This window comes from Centroberyx gerrardi, chromosome 8 (genome assembly GCF_048128805.1).
Source record: "Centroberyx gerrardi isolate f3 chromosome 8, fCenGer3.hap1.cur.20231027, whole genome shotgun sequence".
Taxonomy (NCBI): domain Eukaryota; kingdom Metazoa; phylum Chordata; class Actinopteri; order Beryciformes; family Berycidae; genus Centroberyx; species Centroberyx gerrardi.
In genome coordinates this window covers 17,130,642-17,156,885 of record NC_136004.1, presented here as the reverse complement: position 1 = coordinate 17,156,885, position 26,244 = coordinate 17,130,642, and the positions used below count along the sequence as shown (strand labels likewise).

At 43.1% G+C, this 26,244-nt stretch overlaps 3 protein-coding genes across 3 annotated transcripts; 2 read left to right on the top strand and 1 right to left on the bottom strand.

The window, feature by feature from the left end:
- The first annotated feature begins 4,764 nt into the window (after positions 1-4,764).
- Positions 4,765-7,289, top strand: ficd (FIC domain protein adenylyltransferase). The gene is made up of 2 exons (XM_071899752.2): positions 4,765-5,343; positions 5,448-7,289. The coding sequence occupies exons 1-2, from the start codon at positions 5,073-5,075 to the stop codon at positions 6,527-6,529; spliced, it is 1,353 nt and encodes a 450-aa protein (XP_071755853.2). The 5' UTR covers positions 4,765-5,072; the 3' UTR covers positions 6,530-7,289.
- A 1,404-nt stretch (positions 7,290-8,693) lies between these two features.
- Positions 8,694-20,035, bottom strand: sart3 (spliceosome associated factor 3, U4/U6 recycling protein). Its single transcript, XM_071899705.2, has 19 exons — positions 19,850-20,035; positions 18,688-18,814; positions 18,474-18,578; positions 18,200-18,384; positions 17,702-17,807; positions 16,914-17,038; positions 16,593-16,748; positions 14,936-15,074; positions 14,496-14,603; positions 14,303-14,380; positions 14,139-14,197; positions 13,580-13,689; positions 13,324-13,436; positions 11,547-11,623; positions 11,290-11,458; positions 10,710-11,167; positions 10,415-10,567; positions 9,919-10,106; positions 8,694-9,549 (listed from the first exon to the last, which is right to left on the bottom strand). Exons 1-19 carry the CDS (start codon positions 20,033-20,035, stop codon positions 9,357-9,359), a joined length of 2,835 nt encoding a protein of 944 aa, XP_071755806.1. The 3' UTR covers positions 8,694-9,356.
- A 494-nt stretch (positions 20,036-20,529) lies between these two features.
- Positions 20,530-22,257, top strand: iscua (iron-sulfur cluster assembly enzyme a). Its single transcript, XM_071899759.2, has 5 exons — positions 20,530-20,646; positions 20,855-20,968; positions 21,066-21,176; positions 21,282-21,360; positions 21,537-22,257. Exons 1-5 carry the CDS (start codon positions 20,545-20,547, stop codon positions 21,626-21,628), a joined length of 498 nt encoding a protein of 165 aa, XP_071755860.1. The 5' UTR covers positions 20,530-20,544; the 3' UTR covers positions 21,629-22,257.
- Positions 22,258-26,244: the final 3,987 nt, after the last annotated feature.

The following is a 26,244-nucleotide window of genomic DNA, read 5'->3' as shown; positions in this document are numbered from 1 at the left end:
CTGGGATGCACGCTCATTCACCGAATACAATTTACAATAGGCCTATAGCAGCTAGTTATTATTACTCCACAGACCTACTTTTCTCTAGGGACTTTGAGCCAGAAACCCTCTTGTCACTCCCCCAGCTCCCCCACACATTTACAGGGTGGGGGACAAAAAAACAGCACATGAAAAAAGATTTTAACTTTGAAGTAACTAAATCATAATTACAAAGGCAGCTACATAGTAAGCCATATTAAGTTGAATGCCAATTAGGGCATTCAAAGCAACATGAGGCAACTAACAGAGTTCCAAATAGGCCAAATAGTTATTACCCAAACTGTAGGTACGGTAAAAACTGCAAAATGTTTAATGTGGCAAGAGGAACGGCCTTGAAAATCATGACAACATGCAAAACACAGACAAACTGCATCAGTGAAGAGGAGCAGTGGCTGCAAGTCAGTAGGGATAGATTCAGGATTGTTGCTAAACACAACACAAAATTACGTCCTCAAAAATGACCACAGAAATGAACAAACACTTCTGTGACACACTTTCAACAAAAACTGTACGTCATGAGCTTCACAAAGCTGGTATTTATAGCAGGGCTGCCATTTGAAAACCGTTTGTATTCAAGCCATAAATAAGTAATATGGTCTTTTGAGTGATCTTTCACCTGTTTTCCTACATCCGGACGGGTTTTCTTTTGGAGAAAGCCTTCACCCATGGTTGTGGATGTGAAATGGTATTGGCAGCCATCTTGTGGGAGTCAATAGATCCGATGGTTGCTCTGCATGGTCGTGTAATGGCAAAGGAATATGAGGCCATTTTTGGGACCTCATGATGTTCCCATATTCCAAGATGATAATGTCCCAATGCACACTGCTAAACAAATTGAAGAGTGGTTTGATGAACATCAGGATGAAGTCAAATGCCTCCCATGGCCTCCCCAGCCACCAGAAGACCCTTCTAGACTGTTTATGGGAAGTTCTGCAGTACGAAATGCATTTTTACCTCCTTCATCCCTCAGAGAACTGGATGCTTTCCTTCTTGATATCCTACTAGACACTGTGCAGCCTGTCCCAAGATTAGAGTTGATTCAGGGAGATTATTAGTGGAAGCCTAAATACTGGTGTCCGTTCCCTTTTCATTCAGATGTATGCTACCTCCATCCCATTGTCACTTTCCTGAATATATGGTGTCTCCATCTGAGGTTTTTGATAGTGTAGACAGTAATACACATATACATCCATCTGCACTTTCTGTACGTTATCTACATCTGTAATTTGAATATATTTTATAAGGTGTGTAGTTTTCTTTATAATGCACATACACCTAGACACTTTCGGTTCGCTGCTGTTGCATGAAAACCTTGTTCCTCTGTTTTTTCAGGAACTAAGAAAAAACAGCCTTGGTTTTGACTTGACCACCATGCATCTATGAGTTTATTCAATGGGATTTGAAAGGATTTATTAAGCTTGAGGGACGCAGTTTGTCTCCAATTTAAGTTGAAACAGATTACCATGACAGTAGCGATATGTACGGCCCTCTGTAGACCCGTTTGAACACAAGCACATTTTTGCTCTTCCTGTATATATGATGCAATTTCTTATATTGTTTTTGCTCATATTCTGATTTTCCCCTCATTTGTTACATACTGCATATATCGCTCATTTGTCATTCTTTTTGACATATGCAAAAATATCTAATAACCGCCAGTTGGGTAGTGCAATTTGGAATTCAGCTTATAAATGGCATATTAAATGGACAGCCTTCAGGTTGCAGGCTGCACAGACACATTATGGTCTTCTGATTTCTTTTCATGGAAAAATAAAAGCTATGAATCTCCATGTGAAAATACCAGCCTGTGAAGGCTTCTTCCTTCTTCTCACTGCTACCAGCAATAGGCCTTGTTTCATGCATTATGGAGTGAAAGCTCCTTCCAAGCCAACCAGTAATAATAAATGTGTCCCAGTGCAGTGGCAAAATTACATTCCACTGAGGCTGAGTTGACCCACAAATCCACAGAATGCAGCATCTGTATTTCCCTGCAACAGCAGTTAGCAGTCCCTCCCCCAACATAGTTGATCATTTGCAACATTTTGATTAAATTTCTCCCCAGGGATGCTATTTTTCTCTTTCTTTCTTTCTTTCTTTCTTTCTTTCTTTCTCCCTCTCTCTCTCTCTCTCTCTCTCTCTCTCTCCCCCTCTCTGATGGACCTTCACTCCCACGTAATTGCATTTCATTGAGGGGGAAGGAGTCGTCACAGCAAATATACTCGTCCACCATAACTGCTTGAGGTTGCAGGGAAAGAAGCCCCTCGTATCATAAATCACTCTCCCCCCCCCTCGGAGCCAGAGAGGACACAGACAGCTACAGCCTCTCGTTGCTTTGAGAAGTGTGTGCATGAGAGTGTATGCATAGCATGAGTAAGAAGAAATAAAGAAATAATGTAGCGCAGGCCCACTCAAAACGGCCACTCCATTATCCTCCTAGGTGAAATTACTGTGGGACTAAGCAGCACACAGAGGCACAGTGGTGATAAGGAGGTTAGGCTGTGGCTCAGGAGCGCACTGTGAGCTTGGTGTGTGGAAAACAATTGTCTGCTGAAATCCAAATCCAAAGCTGAGCAGAACATCAGCGATAGACTCGTCACCTGTCTCTTTCCACAAACTAAGATCAGCCTTCAGACATGCCTTCGTAACTTTGCCAGTGCTTTCTGTGGTTGCAGGATCTTATTGAAGAGTCAGAGGCTGCGTTTGAGTACGTGCTATTTAGAGGTGCCGGCCTGCCGTGCCCATCTGTTGAAGATAGGTCTACCAGTGTTGCTTCTGGAAAGCAGCCAGGAATCAGTCCTCATCATCACAGGCCGTTCACAGCCAAAGATAATTTATGTAAAGGGAATTTCACTGAAAATAGTTGACACACACAAATATAAAAGCTATGAATAAAATACAGAATAACAGAACAGAACAGAAATACCAAGCACATGAAGGGCAGACATAAATATGAGTAAAAGCTTACAAAATGCTAGTAGTAAGTAGCCCAATAGGCTATAGGATCTTGCTTCATATAATTTAAGATTTCAAATAATGGCTTTCAAAAATGGTAGAAGACCAACACTTGACTAATGATTAGTTTTGAGTCTAAAACTACTGCTGCAGTCGTCAATGCAGGCTGTGCCACAACATTACAGTGATGGCTGCATGACAGAGCAATACTGCCCTCCTCTGTTTGTGGGTAAAGCTCCATTGAAAAGGTAAAAAATGAATTCTGTTATGTGCCATCCACAGAAATAGAATCAATAGAACGGCCACTTCCTGATGGATCAAGGTAATCTTTTTTTGGTACACTTCAAGATGGCCGCCATAGATGTTGTAGTCATGGAAACGAGCACTGTGGACAGTGCATGAGAAACACAAAGTTAGAGTTGTAGAGTTTGAATTGATAAAACAGTCATTCCCATTCAAATCTACACTCTTTAATTATCACTTGGCTAGTACACTTACAATGGCTGCCATAGAATGTTTGATAATGTAAATCAGTGTTGATTTGGTACATGAGACTCAGAAAGCTCATGTGTTACCATGGCAACAGCATCATTTGGATGAACATTCCAGTGACAGTTGTGATAAACATTCTAACTTTCTGAATCTCATGTTCTGTCCACAAACGGAACAATGTCCGTTTACATGACAACATCGTCATAATTATATGGTGTAACAAAGGAAATGACCATGACACCCTCGCCCCCCGCCCCAACACACACCAGCCAGTGGCAGTGAACGAGCCTCCTGCTCCAGAGTTGACCTGAACTAGTCTGATGCCCAGACTCACAATCTACATTGAAAGCAAATAGCAGAGCAATGGCGCTATCAATATTGCAGAGATTCTGACATAATAATCTTCTTATTAATTTCTGTTCACCCAACACTTCTGATGAATTCAAACAAAATGTAAATTTATAAAACTAGGAGCTGTAAATATATATAGTGCAGATGTCCACATAATCAAAAATACTGACGAAATAAAAGGCATCATGGCAAAAGCAACTACAAAGAGGACATTTTATTGCTTTTATTGCTTTAGCAATCAATCAATCAAATCAATCAAAGAATGCAAAACTCCCTGCTGTCAAGGAACAGTGCCTGTTCTGTTTTGCTCTGACTCATATCAATGCTTCAATAGATTGGAAATGATAAAACTGTGGTAGATTAAAATGATGATGATCAAATTAAAATGTTTCAGTATTGTAGGGGTGAGGGTGACTGTGGCATGAGAGGGCAGAAATAAGGGATACAGTTAAATATGGGGTTTGAGGAAATATCTCCCCCCTAAGACCAGGACAGTCTTGATCTGCCTTCAAGTACTGACGGAAATCGTGTCCTAGTTACAAGTTGCGCGCACATGAACGACCCAAAAAGTGGTAAATGCGACTGGACTCGTTCAGTTCATTGGCTGAGGACCAGACGTACTACCGTTAGCGCGTCTTGTCGATATTAAAGTCTGGGGCAGGTTGGGGCTCAGCTGGCGGCCTTAGTTGCCGTGGCTACTTTAAGAGAAACCGGAAGTACACAGAAGTGAAACCTCTCCCTTCAGCTGGAGTTGCTTCCCGCTACATCCAATCAAAGACGGCTACGAACCATTTGTTGTATTGCTGCGTTGTCAGCCAATCCGCAGCGTCTATCAATATGGTTCTGACCAATGATATTCCAGTATGTTCACAAGTCCAGCCTTTGATCGAGGAAGTTGATGATGTGTATTTTGTACATAACCCTGCCTCCGCTGCAAACGAGACAAGTCTATTCACCATTTAGTCGGCGTCAGAATTTCATCCTCAAGTTACATGACAGTTTTACAGACGGTAAAGGATTAACGCGATAGTGATTAGCTACAAAGCTAAGTAGACCTAGCTAACAAGCTGGAAAAGTTAGAGTGAGCGAGGGAGTGGTGAATTTACTTGGCAGTGTTGGTGAGTGACAGCTGTCATGTTGGTTGTGCTTTTCCTCCCCTCGACCGCCCTTCGGCTCTCCCAGCTGGAAGTGGAGTAGATGGGGGACGAGTCACCGGAGAATGGGGGATTCAACCGGGGATGATGGCTACTTTAACGGTGTGGCGTTACACCTGTGGCCGTGTCCTTGGAGGATGGGGGCCGCTGCTGTGTGTCCTCCTCGGGTCTTTGGTGGCGCTGTTGATGCCGATGGTCGGGGTGGAGGACCAGTGCTGTGCCACTCTGAAGGGCATTGCTCAAATACGCTGCCAGCTGTGGGGAAGCTCTCAACAGCCCAGTGTGCAGTCCACCAGCCTCACTGTCCCCTTCACCGCCCTGGACCTGCTGCCTCATAGGTCCAAGCCTAGCAAAGGTAAAAGCAATCACCTCACTGTCCATTTGCCCTGTTGTGTGTTGAAACGTTGCTATATGGAGAGAGTACTGGAGATGACGCTGTGTGTTATGTGCTGATTGCAGAGACAGAGCTGGAGGCCAAAGCAGCCCTGCAGCAGGCTGTGGAGATGAAGAAGCAGGGGAAGAGAGAGAAGGCCCACAAGCTGCTGGTGCACGCGCTCAACATGAACCCAGACTTTGTGGACGCCCTGACGGAGCTGGGGACCATTTTGGAGGAGGAGAAGGATGTTGTCCAGGCAGACCACCTCTACACCAAGGCCCTGGCCATCTCGCCGTGCAACGAGCGCGCTCTGGTCAGCCGAGACCGCACCCTTCCCCTGGTGGAGGAGATTGACCAGCGTCACTTTGGCATCATTGACAGTAAAGTGCGCAGGCTTATGTCCATCCCTAAGGGCAATTCTGCACTCCGACGCGTGATGGAGGAAACCTACTACCACCACATCTACCACACGGTGGCCATCGAAGGCAACACGCTCACTCTGTCCGAGATCCGTCACATCATAGAGACGCGCTACGCCGTCCCAGGCAAGAGCCTGCAGGAGCAGAACGAGGCCATCGGTGTGGATGCAGCCATGAAGTACATCAACACCACTCTGCTGTCCCGAGCCGGAGCCATCACCGTCACCGACATCCTGGAGATCCACCGGCGCGTGCTTGGCTACGCAGACCCTGTGGAGGGGGGGAGGCTGCGCACCAGCCAGGTGTTTGTAGGCCACCACATCCCACCCCACCCTCAGGACCTGGACCGACACATGCAGGAGCTGGTTCAGTGGCTCAACTCGGAGGAGGCCCTCCAGCTGCACCCGGTGGAGTACGCAGCGCTTGCCCACTACAAACTGGTGTACGTGCACCCGTTTGTAGACGGCAATGGACGCACATCACGCCTGCTAATGAACCTTGTGCTCATGCAAGCACGGTACCCGCCTATTACAATTCGCAAAGAACAAAGGGCTGAATATTATGCAGCTCTAGACACGGCCAACGAGGGTGATGTCCGGCCCTTCATTCGGTTCATAGCCAAATGCACAGAGATCACATTGGACACGCTGTTGATTGCGACGACTGAGTACGCTGTGGGGCTGCCAGGAGCCGGTCAGCACCAGGCCTGTCCCGACTGCAAACAGACTATCCCAGTCCACAACTGACACGGAGGGGGGGGGGCGGGCACAGGGAGCATGAGCAAGAACAACCCTAGCATAAATATTAGTTTCTTGATTGACTGCTCTCATGGCCATATGCTAACTTATCATTTCCTTGTCTTTCTTTGGGTTTTTCACCTGCTGAATCTAATGAAGCCCTGCTGCAGGAACACTGGAATCAGAGCATGGCATCAGGTCCCACCTCTCTTCTCTGTTGAAGTCTGATTTTGCTGTGCTTGTGTTTGCTATCATACAAATCTATTTCCTGCATATTGAAAAGAAAGCAATTTCCCACTTAGTTTGCAACCACAATGCCATAGAAATATTTTAATTGGCATCTGAGTAACATCTGAAGTACAGTATGACTAGCATAGATGTGAGGAAGAAAGAAAACCATTGACCTGAGATGCTTCAGTGACCAGTGATGTTGAAATGTGTGCAGTGTGTGGCCATTTAGTTTATTACCTTTGTCTCTGGCATGAAGGGGCTATCTCATAACACTGTAAAGCACTTTCATGTATTTGATTATTTATTTTACTATAAAATAAACTTGTTTTATTACCTTCCATCTGTAATGTCTTTAGGTTATATTACCTGTCTAGGATTAACAGAGTGAAGCTGTCAGAATGATATTGGGATGAAAGTTCATTTCCATTTCTTTATTAAAACAACTTTTAGACCAGAAACAACAAAGTAATGTGACAAGATGACTTTTTTTACAGCACCCAAAATACAGGGGTAGACCATGAAACAAGCAGGAAAATAAATAAACTAAACAGCTAAAAATAGCCATTTGTTATTTACTTCTATACCAAATTGAAAACCTTATGACTATAGAAATTATACAAAAACAATGCACATACACCACCTTTTTTTGTATTGGACAGAAAAATGAAGGTAACTTCTACAGACCCAATATATTCATATTTTTTCTCAATTAGGCCACTGTGGTGATATCAATACATATAGCTTGTATTCCATCTGTTTTCAAAGTTATAAATTCTTTACAAACTATGGTGACCTTTTTGAAATTTCAACACGGAACATAATGTTCAAACAAACCAAACAAAATCTCCTCGAACACCAAACCAAACACAAGTGAACTCTAGTACACAGTAAACTAGTGTGGCAAAGCTACATCGGCGAATGGTAAACTCTTCCTAACATGGAAAAAAAAGAATATATATACTTTGAACACTTGCAATCAAAAAACTGCATAGATTCTCTCTTGTATCAATGGACCCTGCAGACCTACATAGCATGTGTAGATGTGAGCAATAGCCTAATTTCCCAGAATATTTCAGAGCTGTCAGCTAATTATGGTCCAGCTGATGCCAACTTCATACAGAGGGCAACATTAGCTCGCCAAAAACCTCATTTATAAAAAAAACTGATCATAGGATTCCTTTGTGCACACGACTGAACACAGTTGCACATGTACTTTCTATAATGGCAAGTATGTTAGAAAGTTCACTGTGCGTGGATGAACTTCAGTTTGTTATTAACACCATTATTGTGTTCAACACATTACTGTTTTCATCTAAAGTTTAAGATTAAACGATCAAATTTGTCTGCAATACATTTTTATAAACAAGACCCCAGTGCCACTGGATGACTTGTTAGACACCGGGCTTGTGTCCTGCCTCCAAGGTAGCCAGTGAAATTAAGAATTTCTTCTAACATCACAACACATTAACATCCTGCCACTTTCTGTGTTAAGGGGAAAGAGATGTGTTTCATTTTCCCTTAGCATCCATCTCCCTCATACCGTCGTCTGCAAATCAAGCTTCTTAGGAAGTCTTAGGAATCTTAACCAATATAAGTTATTTCATGATAGATGCATTTTATCAATTGTCCCTAAAGAGAGGGGTCATACTATTGAACAGAACACCCACAAACAACATATGAAAACAATTATAGCATAAGAAGGTAAACTTATGGGCAGTTCTGTGAATAAATTATTTGTATAATTCCAGCTGAAGCTTTAGCAGTGTGACATAACATGAATGGCAGTGTCTGTATAGGACAATGTTATGTAATACCATGTCCTCAAGCCAAGATAAAGCCAATGAACTAGCTACATTAATTTAAGCAAATCTACACTGTTGGACGCTCTCTGGCTTTTAGAAGGGTATTCCATAACATTATACAGCTGATGGTAACTCAGAGAGATGGTATCATGGAAAACAATGTATTAGTCACACAGTCTGATAAAGTCATTGCTAGCATTGTTAGCTGTGTCCTCAGAGGTCAAGATAAGTTACACAACAAAGTCCTAAATGTCCTAAAAACGTCTGGAGAATGTCTTTTCATCATTGTAGCACACCCAATATATGTACACACACCAACTATGACACATCACATCTGAAATGTCCAACATTTGCATATACCTTTTTTAAACAACATTCACAAGTTTGGCTGTTAGAATATTTAAAAAAATACTCTCCCCTATGCTTCTGTCAAATCCTTTTCACATAGTCAGCACAACAAAAGAATACACCTTGCAACATGAGGTGTACAATTTTATATATTTACACACAGATACATTTTTTTAATAAAATAATCTGCCAACCTCCCCCAAAAACTGCTCATGAAACATTCTGTCATACCGGTCAAAAGTAACTTCTCTTTCACTCTTTCGTTGAAAAGGGTTTGTGAGAGAGAGGGCAGGAGCTAGGGTGATTAAGGCTTTCTCGCAGGAACTGATGACAGGAACAAGACTGGATTAAAGGGAAGTCAGGCAACCAATTACAGAAAAATCACCATCACTAATTTGTAAGGACACAAGATGGCTTTCAATATGAAGGCGGTCATAATTCTCTCGCTCGTCGTCTCACTTATTGAGGAGCATTCTGGCAAAGTCTGAATTCGACAAAGGTTTTGCCTGTGCTTCAAACCCAGCGTCTCCAGCTGCGTTCGCTGGTATTGGTTTAGTCGCAGTCCCATTCTCCGCTTTGCTCGGGGGCCCACTTGGTCGATGCAGGGAACGAGGGAGTAGTGAGAGCTGGGTGCGTCCTCTCCCTCTCCTGGAAAAAGAAAAACATCTTTGATTTCTTGGCCCAAATTTTGTTCTTGTACTGGGCTATGAATATACTGTAGCTCCAAGGGCTACCAACTATAAGCTTAGCATTATGGCTGCTTCTATAGTAAATGTCTTTTTAGATAATACTTGCATTTCCCATCACTGATATAAAGATAAATTGTATATTTCACAACCAAACTTAACTCTATACAATCTGTTCAAAGATAAAATCTCAACAATGGTCAACAGCTGCTGCAGATCTGATAATATCAGTAACATTTAAAAATCTGAGCCAATCTGTAACTTCTGCATACATTCACTGTGCAAACAAGCATATTTCAGTTAGCGTGACAGAGAAGTGGATCAAACTTACGCTCCATAGACCTGGCGAGTCATCGTGGCTGCCATGGCCCCACTGGAACCAGGTGTATCCTTCATGCTTCTGCGAGGAGGGTTACTGATGGCGACCGATATTTTGTTGTCCTCTATATCCATGCCGTCCAGTTTCAGCACTGCCTGAGAAGCCTGAGCTTCATCTTCAAACTCAACATATGCCAGACCCTGAACAGCCACACAGCAAAAAGGAGGTTAATGAGTATGTCACTACATTTTAAAAGCATCAACGGAGCCTTTTTTTTGCGATTCTTGTGAACAATTAGCATGTCACAGATAGATATGAATATTAATGTGAAATTCTTAATGGCTTGGAGATTCTCACCATTTATTAGAACCACTAACTTTCCCCCCTGCACTCAAAAAGCCATGTGCTTTTTGCTGAATGGTCAAAAGTGGGACTCATTAGCTGAATCACAGTGATTATTTTTAGCCGAACATCTGGACGCTGTCCTTCCTCCTGCAGTATGCCTCACCTTGGGTTTGCCTGACCGATATGTGACCAGACGAACATCTTTAACGGTGCCGTGACTCTTGCACAGCTCCTCCAGCTGCTCCTTGGTGCAGGAGAAGGGCAGCCCCGAGATGAAGATTTTGTGTTTCTCCATAGACGAGTTGTACTTGAACACCTATAGGGAAATTAATGTCAAGTGGTCACTGGTACTGCATGTTATAATACAAAAAGGAACGTGGCCCACTTGTGTCCAAGCTGAATACAACCTCATATTCATCTGCCCCCAAATCCATACAAACACAATCGGTCATATTTACCTTAAAATCAGGGTTTGTGTTTTTGTCTACACACGGCGATACGAACATGGGCCTGCCCTCCACTTCTCGTCGGTCCAGCTTCAGGGCTATGGGGACAGATGCTTGGGACTCGAACTGCACGTAGCAATAGCCTTTGAAGGTGCCCTTGTTGCTGAAGACCGGGCGCACCTGCTGGAGGGGACCACAGGTCTCAAACAGTGTCCTGAGCTTGCTCTCCGGCTCCTCCAGGGTGTACGCCAGGTTGCTGATGAACACGCTGTTGTTATCGTTGCGGAGCTCGGGCTTGTCGTCTTGCTGCCTCTGAGCGGCGGCCGCTGCTCCCTGCTGGGCTTTTTTAGCGCCAGGTGGCCCGAGCCTGTGGCCAGCAGGAGTTTTCCGCCCAAACAGTCCCGCCTCTGTCTCCATGTACTCCTCAGTGCCGGGCTCGCCGTCTCCTCTGTGCCTCTTAGGAGCTTGATCTGTCACACACAGAGAGAGAAAGCATAGATGACATTATGTTCACCGATTTTCTCACGGGTCATTCTTTCTAGAAAAATACTATTATCATACAAACTGTATAGGCCAGTCTATCTTTCCTTACCTGACTGTTCATCCCATTCATTCTGATAATCATCCTCTGCTCTCCTCTTCTCCCCAGCTCGAATTCCCTTTTGGCCCTTCTTCTGAGCCTTCTTGTCTGCCTTGGACTTCCGCCGCTGCTCAGCCTTGTCCTCCTCCTGGCGGACCAGGTTGGCTTCTTTCTCGGCCACCTGACAGATGGGTGGAGGACAGTAACGTGAGCCAACAGCAGCGAAAATGACGGACCTGTACTGTTACAGTGCTGATATGTTCTCTTACTTTTGCCCGTTGCTCATTGATCCTGTTCAACCGGGTCTCGGTCTTCTGCACTGCCACATCCCAGTCTTCCAGAGAACCTGTAGGTGAGAGGGCACAAACATTCAGAGACAGACTGTAATTTATGAACATATTCATTTTTATCCCTTATCTTCCCTTAGTTTAACCTTTATTTATACAGGAAGTTTTGCTGACCACTCATGCTTTTTCCAGCAACGCCCTGCTTCACATACATTTCACACAAACCCACTGCCCAGTGCAACCAGTCCTCACACAGCATCACCTCGGGTTAAGTGCCTGGCTCAAGGGCACCTCAGTGGTAGTTGGTGAGGGAGGAGAGAGCGTTAACCATTTACAGTTTCTGCCCATATTTTCCCCAGTTGTTCCAGGGACTCAAATTTTCCCCATGGTTTGTTTATTGGCATTTCTCATTGGAAAAGACAAAATAATACAGGACAACAGACAATAAACAACAATAAAAAAAACCCACAACATTTAACTTAAACAATATACACCCAGAAACATAAAAATGAATAAATAGATAAATAAAAAAAAGTACAGATGGCCATTACAGTAAACCACAGCGTACATCAGGTTTTATTCCCACAACCAGGGACTCAAACTTAACTAATTAATTCCACTCTTTTCTCCTGACTCACCTTCCACTAGGGATGCACCGATCCGATACTTGGCATCGGTATCGGGACGATATTGGCCTAAAATGCTGGATCGGACATCGGTGGCAGCTAACGTTATAATCCGATCCGATCCAGAGCAATCAGTTCGAGCCCCCGGAGTAATAAACGGGCGTAGTCGCCTGCCGTAAAACATGCCTGAGTTTGCACGTGACGCGACACGAGTGAGTGAAGAAGTTGGAAAAAGAAAGCGAGCGTGCAGGCAATGTGCTGATGTAAACATGTCAGCGGTTGGGAATTATTTTAGCCACAAAGGGATGCTAGATGGCTATGCCATTACTAGCGTCCCAAAGATCTTTATCCAACTCACTTTACCAAGAACTTCATCTGGCGACGCCTTCCAAACGCCTGCTCCTTAGCTCAAACTTACATCGAGTGTCCTTGGGCTTAGTATCATGTACACGCCACCATAAAGGTTTCAATTAAGTCTTCCGTTTTCACAAAACAAAGCTTTTTGGAGATGGGGGCTAAAGCTAATGCTACCGCGCTGATGGCGCTGACGCGACCTGTGCGTGCGTCAGCGACTGTCAACACTGTCAGTGAACGGAGGAACAGGCCGACAGCAGAGAGAGGTGAGATGCTTCTGTTTCTGAAGAAAAACCTGCCCCTTGTCCTAAGTGATTAAAACTAGACTAGACTTGGCACACACTGGATGTTATGTCCAGAAAAAGCCTATGTGTAGCAGTATTTTTTCTGTCAGTTATTCACACTAAAGAAGAGGAAAAAAAATATAAGCAAAGGCTGTATGGTTGTTTCAATATTGTTTTGTAGCAGTATGCACTGGTCAGTTTATTGCTCTTTTGCACTTTTGTGAGTTTTTTTGCACTGTATCCCTATATTGCAGCAATCTTATATATCCTAGGAACTGTCATTCCTATTTTGGTCAGTTCTTTTGCCCTGCTGCTTTTCTTTTTTTTAACAATAAAATTATTGTTCCCATGTTATTTACATGTTGTATGCAGCTGTGTAATTACAGAAGAAAAAAAGGGGTCAATATTGGATCGGTACTCGGTATCGGTTAATACTCAAAATTCTGGTATCGTTATCGGATCGGCAGTAAAAAAACGGTATCGGTGCATCCCTACCTTCCACCCTCTCAAAGGTGAGCAGGACTTCACACACATGCTCTGGGTAGTCCGAGGTGCACTGGACGGCCCTGTGGAGAGCCTTTCGGCAGTGGATGGGATCTCCATAAGACCTGAGGGTAAAGTAAAAAAAAAAAACATACAAGGTAAACATACACAAGTTTTTTAGCTAAATGTTAAGCACAAAGGTATTAACCACTGCACTTTAAATTAGCAATTATATTTCATTTATTTGCCAAGATGTGCGCTGACAGACCTTTCAAGGTTATAGTACTCCAGCCACATATTGGCATATTTGGCATTCCCCTTTGTCATGATGCTGTCCCACAGCTCTCTGGCCTTTTGCATGTTCTTGCAGTGGAGGGCCTGGTAGGGAGAGGAAAGTAGAAATATGAGACACTTTTTGTACCGTTTCCATATTACACATGCCTACATGCAGAGGGAAAGTATGTGACATTTATGCATTTTCTGTCTTACTTTGAAACAAAAATGTATTCAGTATTGCCCAGAGAAACTATTAGGTCATTTGATAATAAAAATTCACTTTTTTCCACCCCATCTACTCAACAAAAATTGTCACACATTTTGCAGCATGTGTGGAAAAAGTACGCAAACTCCTACTATAGTTCAGCAATAGGTCCTTCACTTCTTTGCAGTGCATTTTACTTAATTGTCTTTTAGCAGTGGCCTCATTCTCCTTCACCGTACTTTGGTAGCATGTGAAATACATAGTTAACTTTGTCCTGAGCAGCAAACCCTTCAAAATGGGTGTCAAGTCAACTTTGCTATCTTGATTCTTTATTTCTCACCCTTACCTCTATCCTTGCCCAGATCTGCATTATGGTACAGGAAGGATCTCCACTTTCACTGAATCCTACAGGAGCGCAAGACATTAGTGAGTCAAACGAGAATAAAAACTAAGAACGACACAAAAATAAATAAATAAATAAATTCAAGAATAAGACTGGAATCCACTTACTTTCTTCAACATCTTGTTTCATGTAGTCCAGAGAGCGAGAAAAGGCTGTCCGTAACTCCTCTAACTCTTTACTTGATTCTGAGAAATGCAAGATAACACCATCAATAAATTAACAATCTGAACTGGATTATCCGCAAACACAAAGAAAAATCTGGTTTTCATACCAGTCATACTTCATTCATTTCATACTCACCTTTGCTAAAATCTACGCGTCTCCTCAGGTAGTCAAGATATGCTTGCCAGATGTCCACATAATCCGTAGCTTGAATGAAACCTGCATTCAACGCCTTTTCAAAAATGTCTGTGAAGAAGACAAAAATCCAGGATGACTGAGCCCAGAAAATTCCATGTAATAGTGTGGGATATTTCTCCATACTACTATTATTGATATTTAAAAGCAGTTCTCTAATTTATCTAATCTCTGCATCTTTCAGACCTCACTGTAACAAAAATACAGGTCAATTTTGCCAGTCTTCACCAATAATACATACATAAATCATTTACGGCTTCAAAATACTATTTAATTCACGTTTAGCTGTCAAACCCTGTTAATGCTTGTGCCAACAACTCAGTAAATAACTGTAACGTGCAGAAAATAAACACACACAAAACAAACAACCGAGCTGTGGTTACCTGAGACGGTTTGATGCTCGGCCCCGTGCCTCTCCAGGGCCAGCAGGTAGCTCTTCCACAGACCCATGGTCCAGGGGCAATTCCTGACGGCACGGTCATGAGAGGAAAGAACTATGTCTTTGATCTTCAGCTGGCGGTCCTATGGAGCCCAGAGGAAACAGATAGAAAAAGGGTTTAATGATCTAAACACTGGTTAAACAGTCTGATAGAGACATTTTGCTGCAGATACAAAGTCATTTTTATGGGCAGCCATATCTTCTAACATCCCACCTACTCTTGCAGATTTTCAATCATTACTATGTATGGGTAGCAACATCTTTAGAGCCCCCCAGCTCTACCTTATTAATGCAGGCTGCTTTTATGTGCAATTGTGCACATTTTCACATTATTCAACGAGGGAAATTGGCCTAAACCATTATAATTTGAAATATGAGTAGGACTGAATCACTTAGCTTAAAGCAATTCAATTAGTGTCCACCTCCATTAATGTAATCACTTCACTGAATAATAAGCAGGAGACTTTTACCATTAGTTTAAAAACTTCCTTCATACAAGACATGGCTGCTTCCATGACCTTGTGGTTCTACAACTTTGCGAGTGAAACACAGGAAGATCCAATAAGACATTTTGGGAATGAATGGGTTAAGGGTTAGAAAACATTTTAGTGAAATCATTTTCCTCTAATCAGAGGAGCATAATGATAATCATCTTGATGAATCACCGGATATTGTGTGAGTTTAGTGTTTGCAATGTCAGCAGCCAATTACCATGCCATTAAAGCAATTAAAAGACTCATGAATAAATTTCAGGAGGAGCTGTTGGAGAGATATCTGGCTGTGAGTAATTAAGATGAGATGCTCCACAGTGCAACACAGCGCCCAGTACCCTCCCAGTACTGCCTTAATCAAGTACATTTGTAAACCGGCGACTGCAGCAAAACGAACATGGCCCAAAACATGACAGATCAAGTGAGAAGAGGAGCTGTCACATCTTCAGTCAGTGATGAATGAAGTTTCATTTAGTCTACCATAGATCATAAGAGTGTTTCCTCTGCAATTTTATGCAGCTGTGGTGCTTGGGGAGATAATTCTAGTTTTGTCCCTATCTGTCGCTGTTTGGGTCTAAGTTATGTTTCAAGTTGAGGTTGTAGTGATGAAAATGTTTTTTTTATCATAATAAAATAATTTCTTCTAAAACATTTGAACTACACTTATTTTAGTTTTAAATGATAGTAAGACTAAATTACAATGCTAATTTTAATTTCACATTTTCTCTAGTAGTGGTGGTAATTTCCTTGATGTGGCGCACCACTGCTAAATGAATACAGAGGAAACAACTTTGTATAACTTTATAACTTTAGTCATTCTTAGAATTCATGCCTAAGTTACATATTGTGCACCCCGATAAAACAGAAATACTGATATATCTATAGAATATTTATATAGCTTTCTTATGAGCTCTTTGTGGGGTGGGAGCTATCTTGAGTCGAGAGATGAGGAAATGTACACAGACTCTGAATGTCTCTTTTGATACATTTGGCCACTGAATTGGAGCACTTGCTCCACCCAGCTGGTACATCACTGCCTGACTGAGAGCCCTAAAAAGAGTGTGCCCAGCCCAACACTGGTGCATGATTGTGGGGGAGGGCAATACTCACAAGATAGGTGGTGTATTTCGCCCACATGTCCGGTACCAGGCAGTTCTCTGCCAGTGCCCGCTCAAAGATAAGCTGGACGCGTGCCGGATCACCCTCCTTTAGCTCGAAGTCAATGTAGGTCTGATACTCTGCCAGCTTGGGAGGCTCAGCTACCAGCTGCAGCGAGACATTGGCATATCAAATGCATTGTAAAACGTTTCAGTCACATATCAGGTATTGATGCAGGAGGACAATATCAGACTAATAAATAGTTAGCAATAACAAATTTAAAAAAGAGAATTTAAAAAAGAGAAACGGGAAGTGTCATTGTAAGATACATACCAGTGTCTCTTCAATAGCCTTGCACTTCTCCTTCTGCTGCAGGGCCCTTTTGTACTGATGTGAGACTGTCTCAGGCACCCCATGTTCAGCCCACTCCTCATACTCAGCATAGGTGCCCTCCATGTCTACAAAAGAGCACAGTTCTCTCAGTTTTAGAGATCCTGTTCTCTTTTCTCAACACTACCAACAAACCTAAACCAGTTAGTTACAGTATGAAAAAGAAGGTAAATATTAGGAAGTTTAGATTTAAAAAGTTAGACAAATGTGTACTGCAGAAAAGCATACATTTGCACATTTCCATATATACTGCCTTTTCTTTGTCCCATAATCTGAGGGAACAAGTCAGCAAGTGACATGTTCAGATAAAGAAGGATTATAACCAGAATGCTGGCACAGGTTATTGACAAGAGAGGCTGAGCCATTCCAGAAATGCCTCTGGTGTCCGTTCAGCCGGGCCAGGAAAAAACGTGCACAATACCAGACCATCTGGCTATCTCTAGTCCAGTCCTGCAATTAACTGAAAAGCTGGTCAGGGACTGTGCAACTGGGCCTGGAGAGTGATGTCTTTGTAAACCTGTACGGCTTTTCAAAAGCCTCACCACATCAACTGTGCAACACTCAGCTTATCCCATAAGGCCGCATTAGCAGTGCATGCCCCCCCGCTCAAAAAGATCTTTTTAAAAAGGAGGTAATTCACAATTTCCCAGGTGAGCCATGATTCCACCCCACAATAAGAATCCTCCCCATTTTACAGCACCCCCTCTGGACGGCGGAGGTGGGATCCGTACCCATTAAGGGGATGGCCAGCTGGCGGCGGAACAGCGTATGGATGCGCTCAAGCTGAGTCTTCAGCAGCTCCTGGTCCTCACATGTGGGCACCCTGCCAGGGGGAGGCTGAGAAGAAAGGAAGGAGAGAAAATGGTGTCAAAATTCAGGAAAGGCCTATTTTGTGTAGCATCAAAGGAGTTAAATCATGCATTTTAGGTTTGTATTTTCTACTCTCAGGAAAAATTTATCAAAAGCATGCTTTGGTGCAACATTAACCTGACAAACAGATGGGTATGTTGATGGGTTTTAAAACACCTACTGTCTGCTACTACTGTAACAACATTTTTTTATGCGACTACCTTGCATAGTCTAATATTGTTCTCAGAAACTGCCCTTCTCCTTTTCAAAATCAAGCTTTCTCTGGCATATGCATGCAATCCAACAGTTAAGAGCAAATACAAGGGTGTGTGTGAATGATGAGCGGTGAGATCTATAATACTACTGAAGGAAACTCAGACCTGTACTGTGGACAGCATGGCGTTCTCAAACTCCCTGTACGCTTCCCAAACAGTCTCTCCCTTGGTCATGTGCAGCCCCACCGCTGTCAAGGCTCTCTCAAAGATGGACCTCACCTTGTCTATCCCACCTGGTGACCCCATGCCACCAATTGAGTACTGGGCATATTCAAGCCAGATATCGGGACCTGGGTGTAAAGACAAGGGACTACATGTTAGGTTCTCACAGTGACAGTGCGTCAAATCAAAGGCAGTAACAATTCTGTAATGCACTCACAGATATAGTCTTTCACAGCCTTCTCAAAAAGTTCATAGACTTTTTCCCGGTTGGGCTCCTCCTCGGTCAGGCGGATCTCATCCTTGAGCCAGTCTAGCCAGATCTCTGCAGGGTAAGTAAAATTGTGGTTTCAGTAAAATTGGAGACACAATACATTTGTATGCTTGCTGTGAATTGGCTTTTGCTGATCCCAAAATAATAGACATACACAAACCTTCAGTGAGTGGGAAAAGTTCACTCATCTTCTGCCTTGCCCTACGCAGACGGAAGAGCTCTCCCTCCTGCCTTAGTAGTTTGATGAGATCCACATGGCAGTTGTAGTCAAAAGCATTGATTGACAGCTGAAAATCACACAAAGAAGGGGAGACAAGAACTTGATCAATATAACAAAATATAACCTAGTTATCCTTATGTGGTCTAGAAACAAAGACTACCATACACTAGAAAACTTTGAAAAGACTTTTAAAAGACTAAAGACCCTCTCACATCCAGCTCACATCTAAAGACTGTGTCATAAGTCACTGAGTTTTTAGTCACAGACTGTAAGATTTTGCAAAGACTGCCTACCATACACTAGAAGACTTTGAAAAGAGTTGTTGACAATGTTCACGTCATTGAACTTCACTATTTGCATGAGCCAAGACTAAAGACTTCGGATAATATTAAACATGTTTGATTTTATCGGAACGTCAAGACGAGAAAAAGACTGACTTAAGACAGCTCGGACTGAGTTTTCTGACCACCTTACACCAAACGAAATGACGGGAGCGCGCCACAACTCGAGCAAAACTCTCATGATTTTATTCCGACATTGGAAATTTGTCTGCGACAGTGAAATCGCTTGAAAAGTCGTTTGGTGTAAGGTCGCCATGATGAGACACACATGACTACTGCGACGGATTCAATCACGACCGATACATATTTTGAATAAGACGTTATCACAACAGTTTATACAATGACACCCAAACTTGTTGGTACAACGCATCTTCTGCAGCTACTGTACTCTACTTCAGACAGTTGTAATGTGACATTGGCCAGTAAAAGTCCACAGCCATGCTTAAGTAAAAAAAGGGCGCGTGGGTACAGAGACTAGCCATTCGCATCAAAGATTAGCTGGAAAGCTAATGACGTTAGCTATGTGAATTAATCGTGTCACATTGTAGTGCGCGCTCATTTGATTGTTTTGGGTAACGGTAGCTACATATTACATTTCTATTAAACCACAGTGCATAGTAGTCCACAGTTTGGAGGTTGTTGACCTGTTGTTGATGGCTAACGGTCGGCTGATATGTTTATAACCCATTCATTGTGGCTAGCTAGCAGTTAGGATAGTTAGCTAACGTTAGTTAACGTTAACTAGGTTGGCTAGGTGTTACCTGCTCCTCCAAACGCTGGATTTCGGCTTCATTTTCTTTCTCGTCCTCTGATGATTCGTCCTCTTCGTCATCTGAATTTTCGACACCCATGCCCTCCTCTTCGTCCGATTCCATCTCTCTTTCCATTCCTGCATCTTCCTCCATATCTTGCAACTGCGTTTCCTCTGCGTTGCTTGACGCTGCCATGTTGGAAAGGCTGTCTGCCTGGTAACAACCTAACAACAAGCCAGTATCGTGAGAGGTGGAGCCTGTCAGTAAACCCGCCGCCGTCCGCCGATCTATGATCCCTACTAGTTCATATTCATAGTCCGTTTTTAGTGATCGCTGTGTTTACTACTTATGATAAAAAAAAATCCCCCTTTTCCGTAGTTGTAACGCGTTTTGCTGTGTGTTACATGACAGTTTATAAGCCCACTCTGCACCCTAAAAGTGCCTCTGACTACTACTTGGTTAATATCAGTTCTCAGTGAATAATGCATATATCCTGACACCTGCCCCCTTTGGTTTGCTACAGTGTATGCCTAATTCGTTCTGGCTAATGCTAGCCACTAGGGGCTCTTGTGTTTGAAGTTCCTGCCTGTTTGTCAACAAAACAGGCCAGCGAAATTCACTGCTGGCCACGGGTCCCCTCGTGATCACTCGTCAGTTTCCGTGAATTGTCGTCAGTCTGAACCACAGATCGTAAAAAATAAAACATGGCGATGGTCTCCTTACGAAAGTGTGTGTCCCCGCTGATGTTGATTGGCAGAAGGTTACTCGGCCCGGAGCTGAGTGCACTTTGTTCATATCACAAAAAGGTAAGTAATTGAATATGTTTTCAACTTGTCCTTTACATGAACAGAATGAACTAAACCTTGTAAATTATAGCGTCAATGATTCTGCGTGTGTGTTTGTTTTTGCCAGTAGGTGTAACTTTACCAATGGCGTCCTCTCTCACCATAACAAATGACTCTGAACAACAGTACTATGTCTGTATGTTTTTTCTGTCTTTTTGACTTTTTGCAGGTGGTGGACCACTATGAGAACCCTAGAAATGTGGGTTCCCTTGACAAAAACGCCAAGGACGTGGGGACTGGATTGGTGGGTGCACCAGCCTGTGGCGATGTAATGAAACTTCAGGTATGGAGGTCAAAAAACTGTGGTGTTTGTTGTCCCTGTCATGAGTTTCAGTGTCACACTGTGCAGTTAAACGAGTGTGAATCTTGTTTATTTACAGATCCAGGTGGGTGAAAATGGAAAGATTGTGGACGCAAGATTCAAGACATTTGGCTGCGGCTCAGCTATTGCCTCTAGTTCTCTGGTAACTGAGTGGGTGAAGGGGAAATCAGTAAGTTGGCACATCCGAGTTTGAAAACAAACAATGGCCATTACTTTTATAAGCACTATGTTTTAGTTTCTTGGATTTCTGGTTATTCTGTTTTCCATCATGCAGATTGATGAAGCTTTGAAGATCAAGAACACAGACATTGCCAAAGAACTCTGCCTTCCTCCAGTCAAGCTTCACTGCTCTAGTAAGTTCAAGGCAACAAAGCCAATCATTCATTTGTGCAGTTAATATTATCACACACTGATTTGAAAAGCTTAAAAAGAACACAATATTCTTGGGAAAATAACAGGTTTTGCTGCATCTGCGGTTGGAATTCATGCTCATACTGTTTCTCGAACTTTCCTGCTCCTTTTCTTTTAGTGCTTGCAGAAGATGCCATAAAAGCAGCTCTGTCAGACTACAGACTCAAACAGCGGGAGAAGAAGGAGGAGCGTGTGAAAGCCAGCAGTTAGTATCAGTGCCCCTTTAGTGATATCTCAGCACCAGCATTGTAATGATGCATTGCAGCGTTGGTGGGCAGATTGGTTGGAAAGGTCAGCTGGTACACCCTAGGAAGTCTATGGAAATCTTCCTGTAACACTGCTGTGGTTTCAATAATTTGAACTCAAGCAAAGATTCCCATATCGCAGAACACAGCTGCTAGGTGTTAATGCTGTTTATAGTTGCAATTTCTTTTTTCTTTTGTTGTAATGGTCAGAAATTGCGGTGTTTGATAACTGATATTGATTTTGAAGTAAGTTAAAATTAAATATTTCAAAACAATTCTGATCAGTAAATTTCAACAAGGGAGCTCAATACTATTCTTATTGCAGAGTGTTTGTCTACAAGGAAAATTAATTAGCCTAGATATAGAAATGAGGAATTACAATTTGAGGTGTATTTGTTGTGTATAATTTTTGGCATTAAAGCTTTATTTGGCTTTACTGATTGTATAAACTCAATGGTCACTATAGGAGGATTCACTTTAAAAATGCAGTTATATATCAATAGCTAAACTACACATACAGAGTATAACACATCGGATACAGGATATAAGATTCTGTGTATGTGCCTGTCTCATTCTTACTGAGAATTAAATGGTAAAGACAAATGTGTTTCAGTCGTCTGTGCCGAAGTCAACCACCAGATTTACATTAAGCCAACTTTCATTTCTCAGCAGTTTATATTAGCTTGAAGATTGTTGCAGTGGAGCCACCCTCTGTTGGCGCGTCAGGACCTTTTTCAGTACAAGCAGCACTACCAGCGTTAGGAGAGCCACCAACACACACAACACAACCAGCAGAGATATGACCACTGCAGAGTCCTGCTGAGCGACCGGCCTGGGGTTGGGAGTGGGCAAGGGGCCAGCCTTGTTTGTGGAAAGCAGCGAGCCTGTCCCATCAATAGAGGTAGAATTACTCTGAGGGTACCGCCCTGTGACATTGTCTAGGCACCTTGGCTCCTCATCGGGGGGAGGAGTAGTGGTTCTAACATGGGGCAGACTTACAGATGGTGGTGTTGCATTGAGGGACAAGCATTCCTCATAGCTAAGAGTCTCTAAAGAGTAGTGTTCGGGTAATATATGAGTCAAAGGAACATCCTGATGACTATTACGAGCTTCAGAAAGGAGTCCAATGGTGGTGAATGTTTCCGTCGTTTTTTGCTGTGATGATCCGTCAGTCAGACCTCCCAAATTCCTCTTCTTTACACATGAGGATTGGACTCCAGGTGCTGTGGGCTTCACTGTCGGGGTCTCCGACTTTCTTTCCGGTCTAGAGGAGAAGCCAAGTTGGTGGATTCTCTCATTTGGCTTCAGGACACGGGGACAGATCGCCATGACGGAAAGGTTTAGAAGCAGACGGTGTGCAAGATGAACTGGCTCGGTGCACACCAGGTCCGTGGCCATCTTCAGCCTTCCACTCAGCAGCCAGCGGTAAAGATACAAAATGTCACACTCGCACACCCACAGATTGTTCGCGAGGTCCACAGATCGGAGACGCGGCAGGCTGTCGAAGGCGCTCTCTGGGACCGAACGCAGGCAGTTGCTGTTGATCTTCAGAACCTGCAGGTTGACCAATGCAGACAGCGAGGGCAGGTCCAGGGCAGAGATGCAGTTAGCCGAAAGGTCCAAGTGGGTCAGTGAGGGTGGAAGATTCAGAGGCAGGCTTGTTAGTTTGTTGCCCTTCAGTGTCAGGACCTGCAGCTTCCCAAGGCCCTGAAGCGCTCCCGGCTGGATGGCACGAATGCGGTTGTCCTCCAGATCCAGGCGGGTGAGGTTCCCCAGTTGCCGCAGGACGCCGGAGGTGATGTAGGTGATGCGGTTCTCTTGCAGCTGCAGCGTCTCCAGGCTAGACGGCAGGCCGCGAGGGAAGCGGGCCAGCTGATTGTGACTGAGGCTGAGCTCGTGCAGACCGGAGAAGGGCCGGAGCAGGTGGTCTATGTTACAAAGCTGGTTTCTGGCCACAGATAGGGCCGAGGTACTGAGGGGGACGGAGCGAGGGAGGGACCTGAGGCCCAGGGACTCGCAGAGAACCAAAAGCCCCGGGCGAGGGCAGCAGCAGCCGGGCGGGCAGGGAGACATCACCAGGCAGGCGAGAGGACAGACACAGAGAACCAGTAGGACACCACATCGGCACCAAGGCATGACTCACTGTGAGGGACGAGGGAGGAGAGAGGACGACATGACGAGAGAGAAACATGCAGTGTGAATACAGTGTGAACTGTATTGGGTAACATTCTGAAGACCGCTACGTTGTTTGTCATTTTAATCCAGATAAGATAAGTCTTACCTTTACTAGCAAACATTAAACGGTGTAGAATAAAGTATTGAGGCTCTATCACTCACCATTCTCTCATATCTGCTCCTCCGAAGAGATTGGCAGCCTCGTTTCCCAGTGGTCCTTACATGATCCACTGTGTCTCTAAAGATAACCACCGCTGTTGAGAATTTCAAGCAGATGCTCATCAAAGTTTAACGATAGCCTTAAGGTGCTGTATTACCTATTCTGGATCCTCTTCACCATCCAAATTGTTTTGAGAGCTCCGGGTTCTTTTGTCAGTGGCAAACACAGAGGTGCGTCAAAATGTAATACGCCAGGAACCTCCGCAGTAGGTGCAGTGCGAAAGAAACCCAGTTGTCCTAAGTATTCCCTCATCTGAGGTTACCGAAGGTGGAGGTTCCCGTGGTTTAACTCAAAGAGAGGGTGAGCGTAGCAAGCAGGCCTCTGACAGAGCCTGGTTGGGTGGTCCTGTGGCCTTCTGCCTTCCTATCACCTGGTGGGACGAGTGAAAGTGAAGGGGTAGTATTTTGCAGAATTATTTAGCACCTCATTGACAAAAGAGCAGGGAATCTGACCCTAGCGCAAGGCTCTGTCAGCTCTCACATTTCAGCCACTACAAGGTTACGCTTTGCTTTTGAGCTGTTCTGCCATCATCTTTGATGTCTGCTCTGGGTAAGCTGACACTCTGAATACCTGCTGATTAACTCTTACTTTTTATTCAAAACCTATTTGTGTTTCAGTCGTTTCTTCAACATTTGGAATGGAATTTGCAATCATTTTTTAAATGAATTTAACAATGCATGTTGGTCAATTACTTGGCATTTATAAAGAAACTACCCATAAAATACAGTATAACTGGTAGTTTTAAAAGTCATGAACATAAATCTGGTTGCAGGAGGACTTGTCAGTACTTGCAGCGTTCACATGAGGGCAGCATTAACCTGGAAGCACTCGGTGCTTCGACACATCAGACACATAAAACGTTATTTGAAATAAAGATCTGAGTTTTTGCCTCACTAAAACAAATCAGTGCTTCCAAGATTTTAATAGGAAATACATCATGTCATGTTGTGGAGCAAAGTGCTCCATGTATCTGGTTGACGGCTGTTGAAATATTTATAGAAACTTGTTCAGTAGCCAGCGGCGGGACAAAGGGGGCTCTCGTCATTTCTAGGCTCTAGTGCCTTTTGCTGCCTTTGTGTTTGGGCAGGACTTCACATGGTGGTGCCAACTACCTTACCAAGGCCAATCATAAAATGAGGAGACACCAATGCACTATATGTGTGTGTGTGTGTGTGTGTGTGTATCCGTGTGCTTGCACCTCCACAATGTAAATACAAAGCTTATAACTTACAAGAAAGCAGTAGAATTTATGTCTCTAGAGGACAGATATTACAAATCTGACATTTGGGTAATTACCTTAAAAATAGCTACACATGATTCTTGAGTGCATATAGCTCAAAATTACAGATTCCAAAGTTATACATAATGTGCACGTAGCTAGCATCCTCTCTTTTTCGCCCTTTCATGCCATTTCTAATGTTAGGTTTCTTGTTAAATGTCAAGACTGTATTTGTCTTTCATCATGAAACTGTTTCCACCGTTTTCGCCACACATTTTCAATAACGACAGATACATCAACATCAACCATTTTATTAAACTTAAGTAAAGAGAAATTAATTATCATTTTGTAAACAAAACTGTCACTTAGAGAGGAAGCATCTGTCTCAAAAGCTCTTGGGAAAACAATCTGGGGTTAAATGAGAAAAAAAGTATATAAACATTACCAAATTCCGGCCCTTATACAAACTGAATATCACACGTGGTTTAAATACATAGAGTCAATAGCATAAGTAATGGGACAGTGAGCTGAAGCTTTTTTTTCAGATGCTCATCTCCAGTGTAATATGGATTTAAAGTCAAATCAAATCAGATAAGTATGTGAAATAAAAACATCTCAGCTTTTGATTTTAAGTCTTTACTAGCCTCCATGAGTCTAAGTCAAACCATATTAAAACAATGACACTAGCAGAAAAGGTTTTTGATTGTAGATCAGAAAAAAACATAACATTAAAAACAATAACTATATTCCTAAAATCTATCTCATACATAAATATGTCCATTACTCATTTGTGAAAAACTCTAACTCTGATTCACAAAGCGTTTACTCCAAAGAACAAATTAAAGCTGTTTTCCAGAAAAGTATTTGTCATTTGAAGGCAGATCCAAATTACCAACAAAAATAAATATTCAGACAAATAGGGATGCTCAAAATAATGTTCGTTTTTCTTTTTATTTATTTCTTCATT

Bases quoted from the DNA above. Each gene is read 5' to 3' on its own strand.
- ficd (XM_071899752.2), top strand. From the start codon at position 5,073: ATGATGGCTACTTTAACGGTGTGGCGTTACACCTGTGGCCGTGTCCTT. The intron at 5,344-5,447 runs GTAAAAGCAATC...TGCTGATTGCAG, and splicing joins TAGGTCCAAGCCTAGCAAAG to AGACAGAGCTGGAGGCCAAA.
- sart3 (XM_071899705.2), bottom strand. From the start codon at position 20,035: ATGGCAGCGTCAAGCAACGCAGAGGAAACGCAGTTGCAAGATATGGAG. The intron at 14,198-14,302 runs GTAAGTGGATTC...GCGCTCCTGTAG, and splicing joins GAAACAAGATGTTGAAGAAA to GATTCAGTGAAAGTGGAGAT. The intron at 11,459-11,546 runs GTAAGAGAACAT...CCCATCTGTCAG, and splicing joins TCAATGAGCAACGGGCAAAA to GTGGCCGAGAAAGAAGCCAA.
- iscua (XM_071899759.2), top strand. From the start codon at position 20,545: ATGGCGATGGTCTCCTTACGAAAGTGTGTGTCCCCGCTGATGTTGATT. The intron at 20,969-21,065 runs GTATGGAGGTCA...GTTTATTTACAG, and splicing joins GCGATGTAATGAAACTTCAG to ATCCAGGTGGGTGAAAATGG. The intron at 21,177-21,281 runs GTAAGTTGGCAC...TCCATCATGCAG, and splicing joins AGTGGGTGAAGGGGAAATCA to ATTGATGAAGCTTTGAAGAT.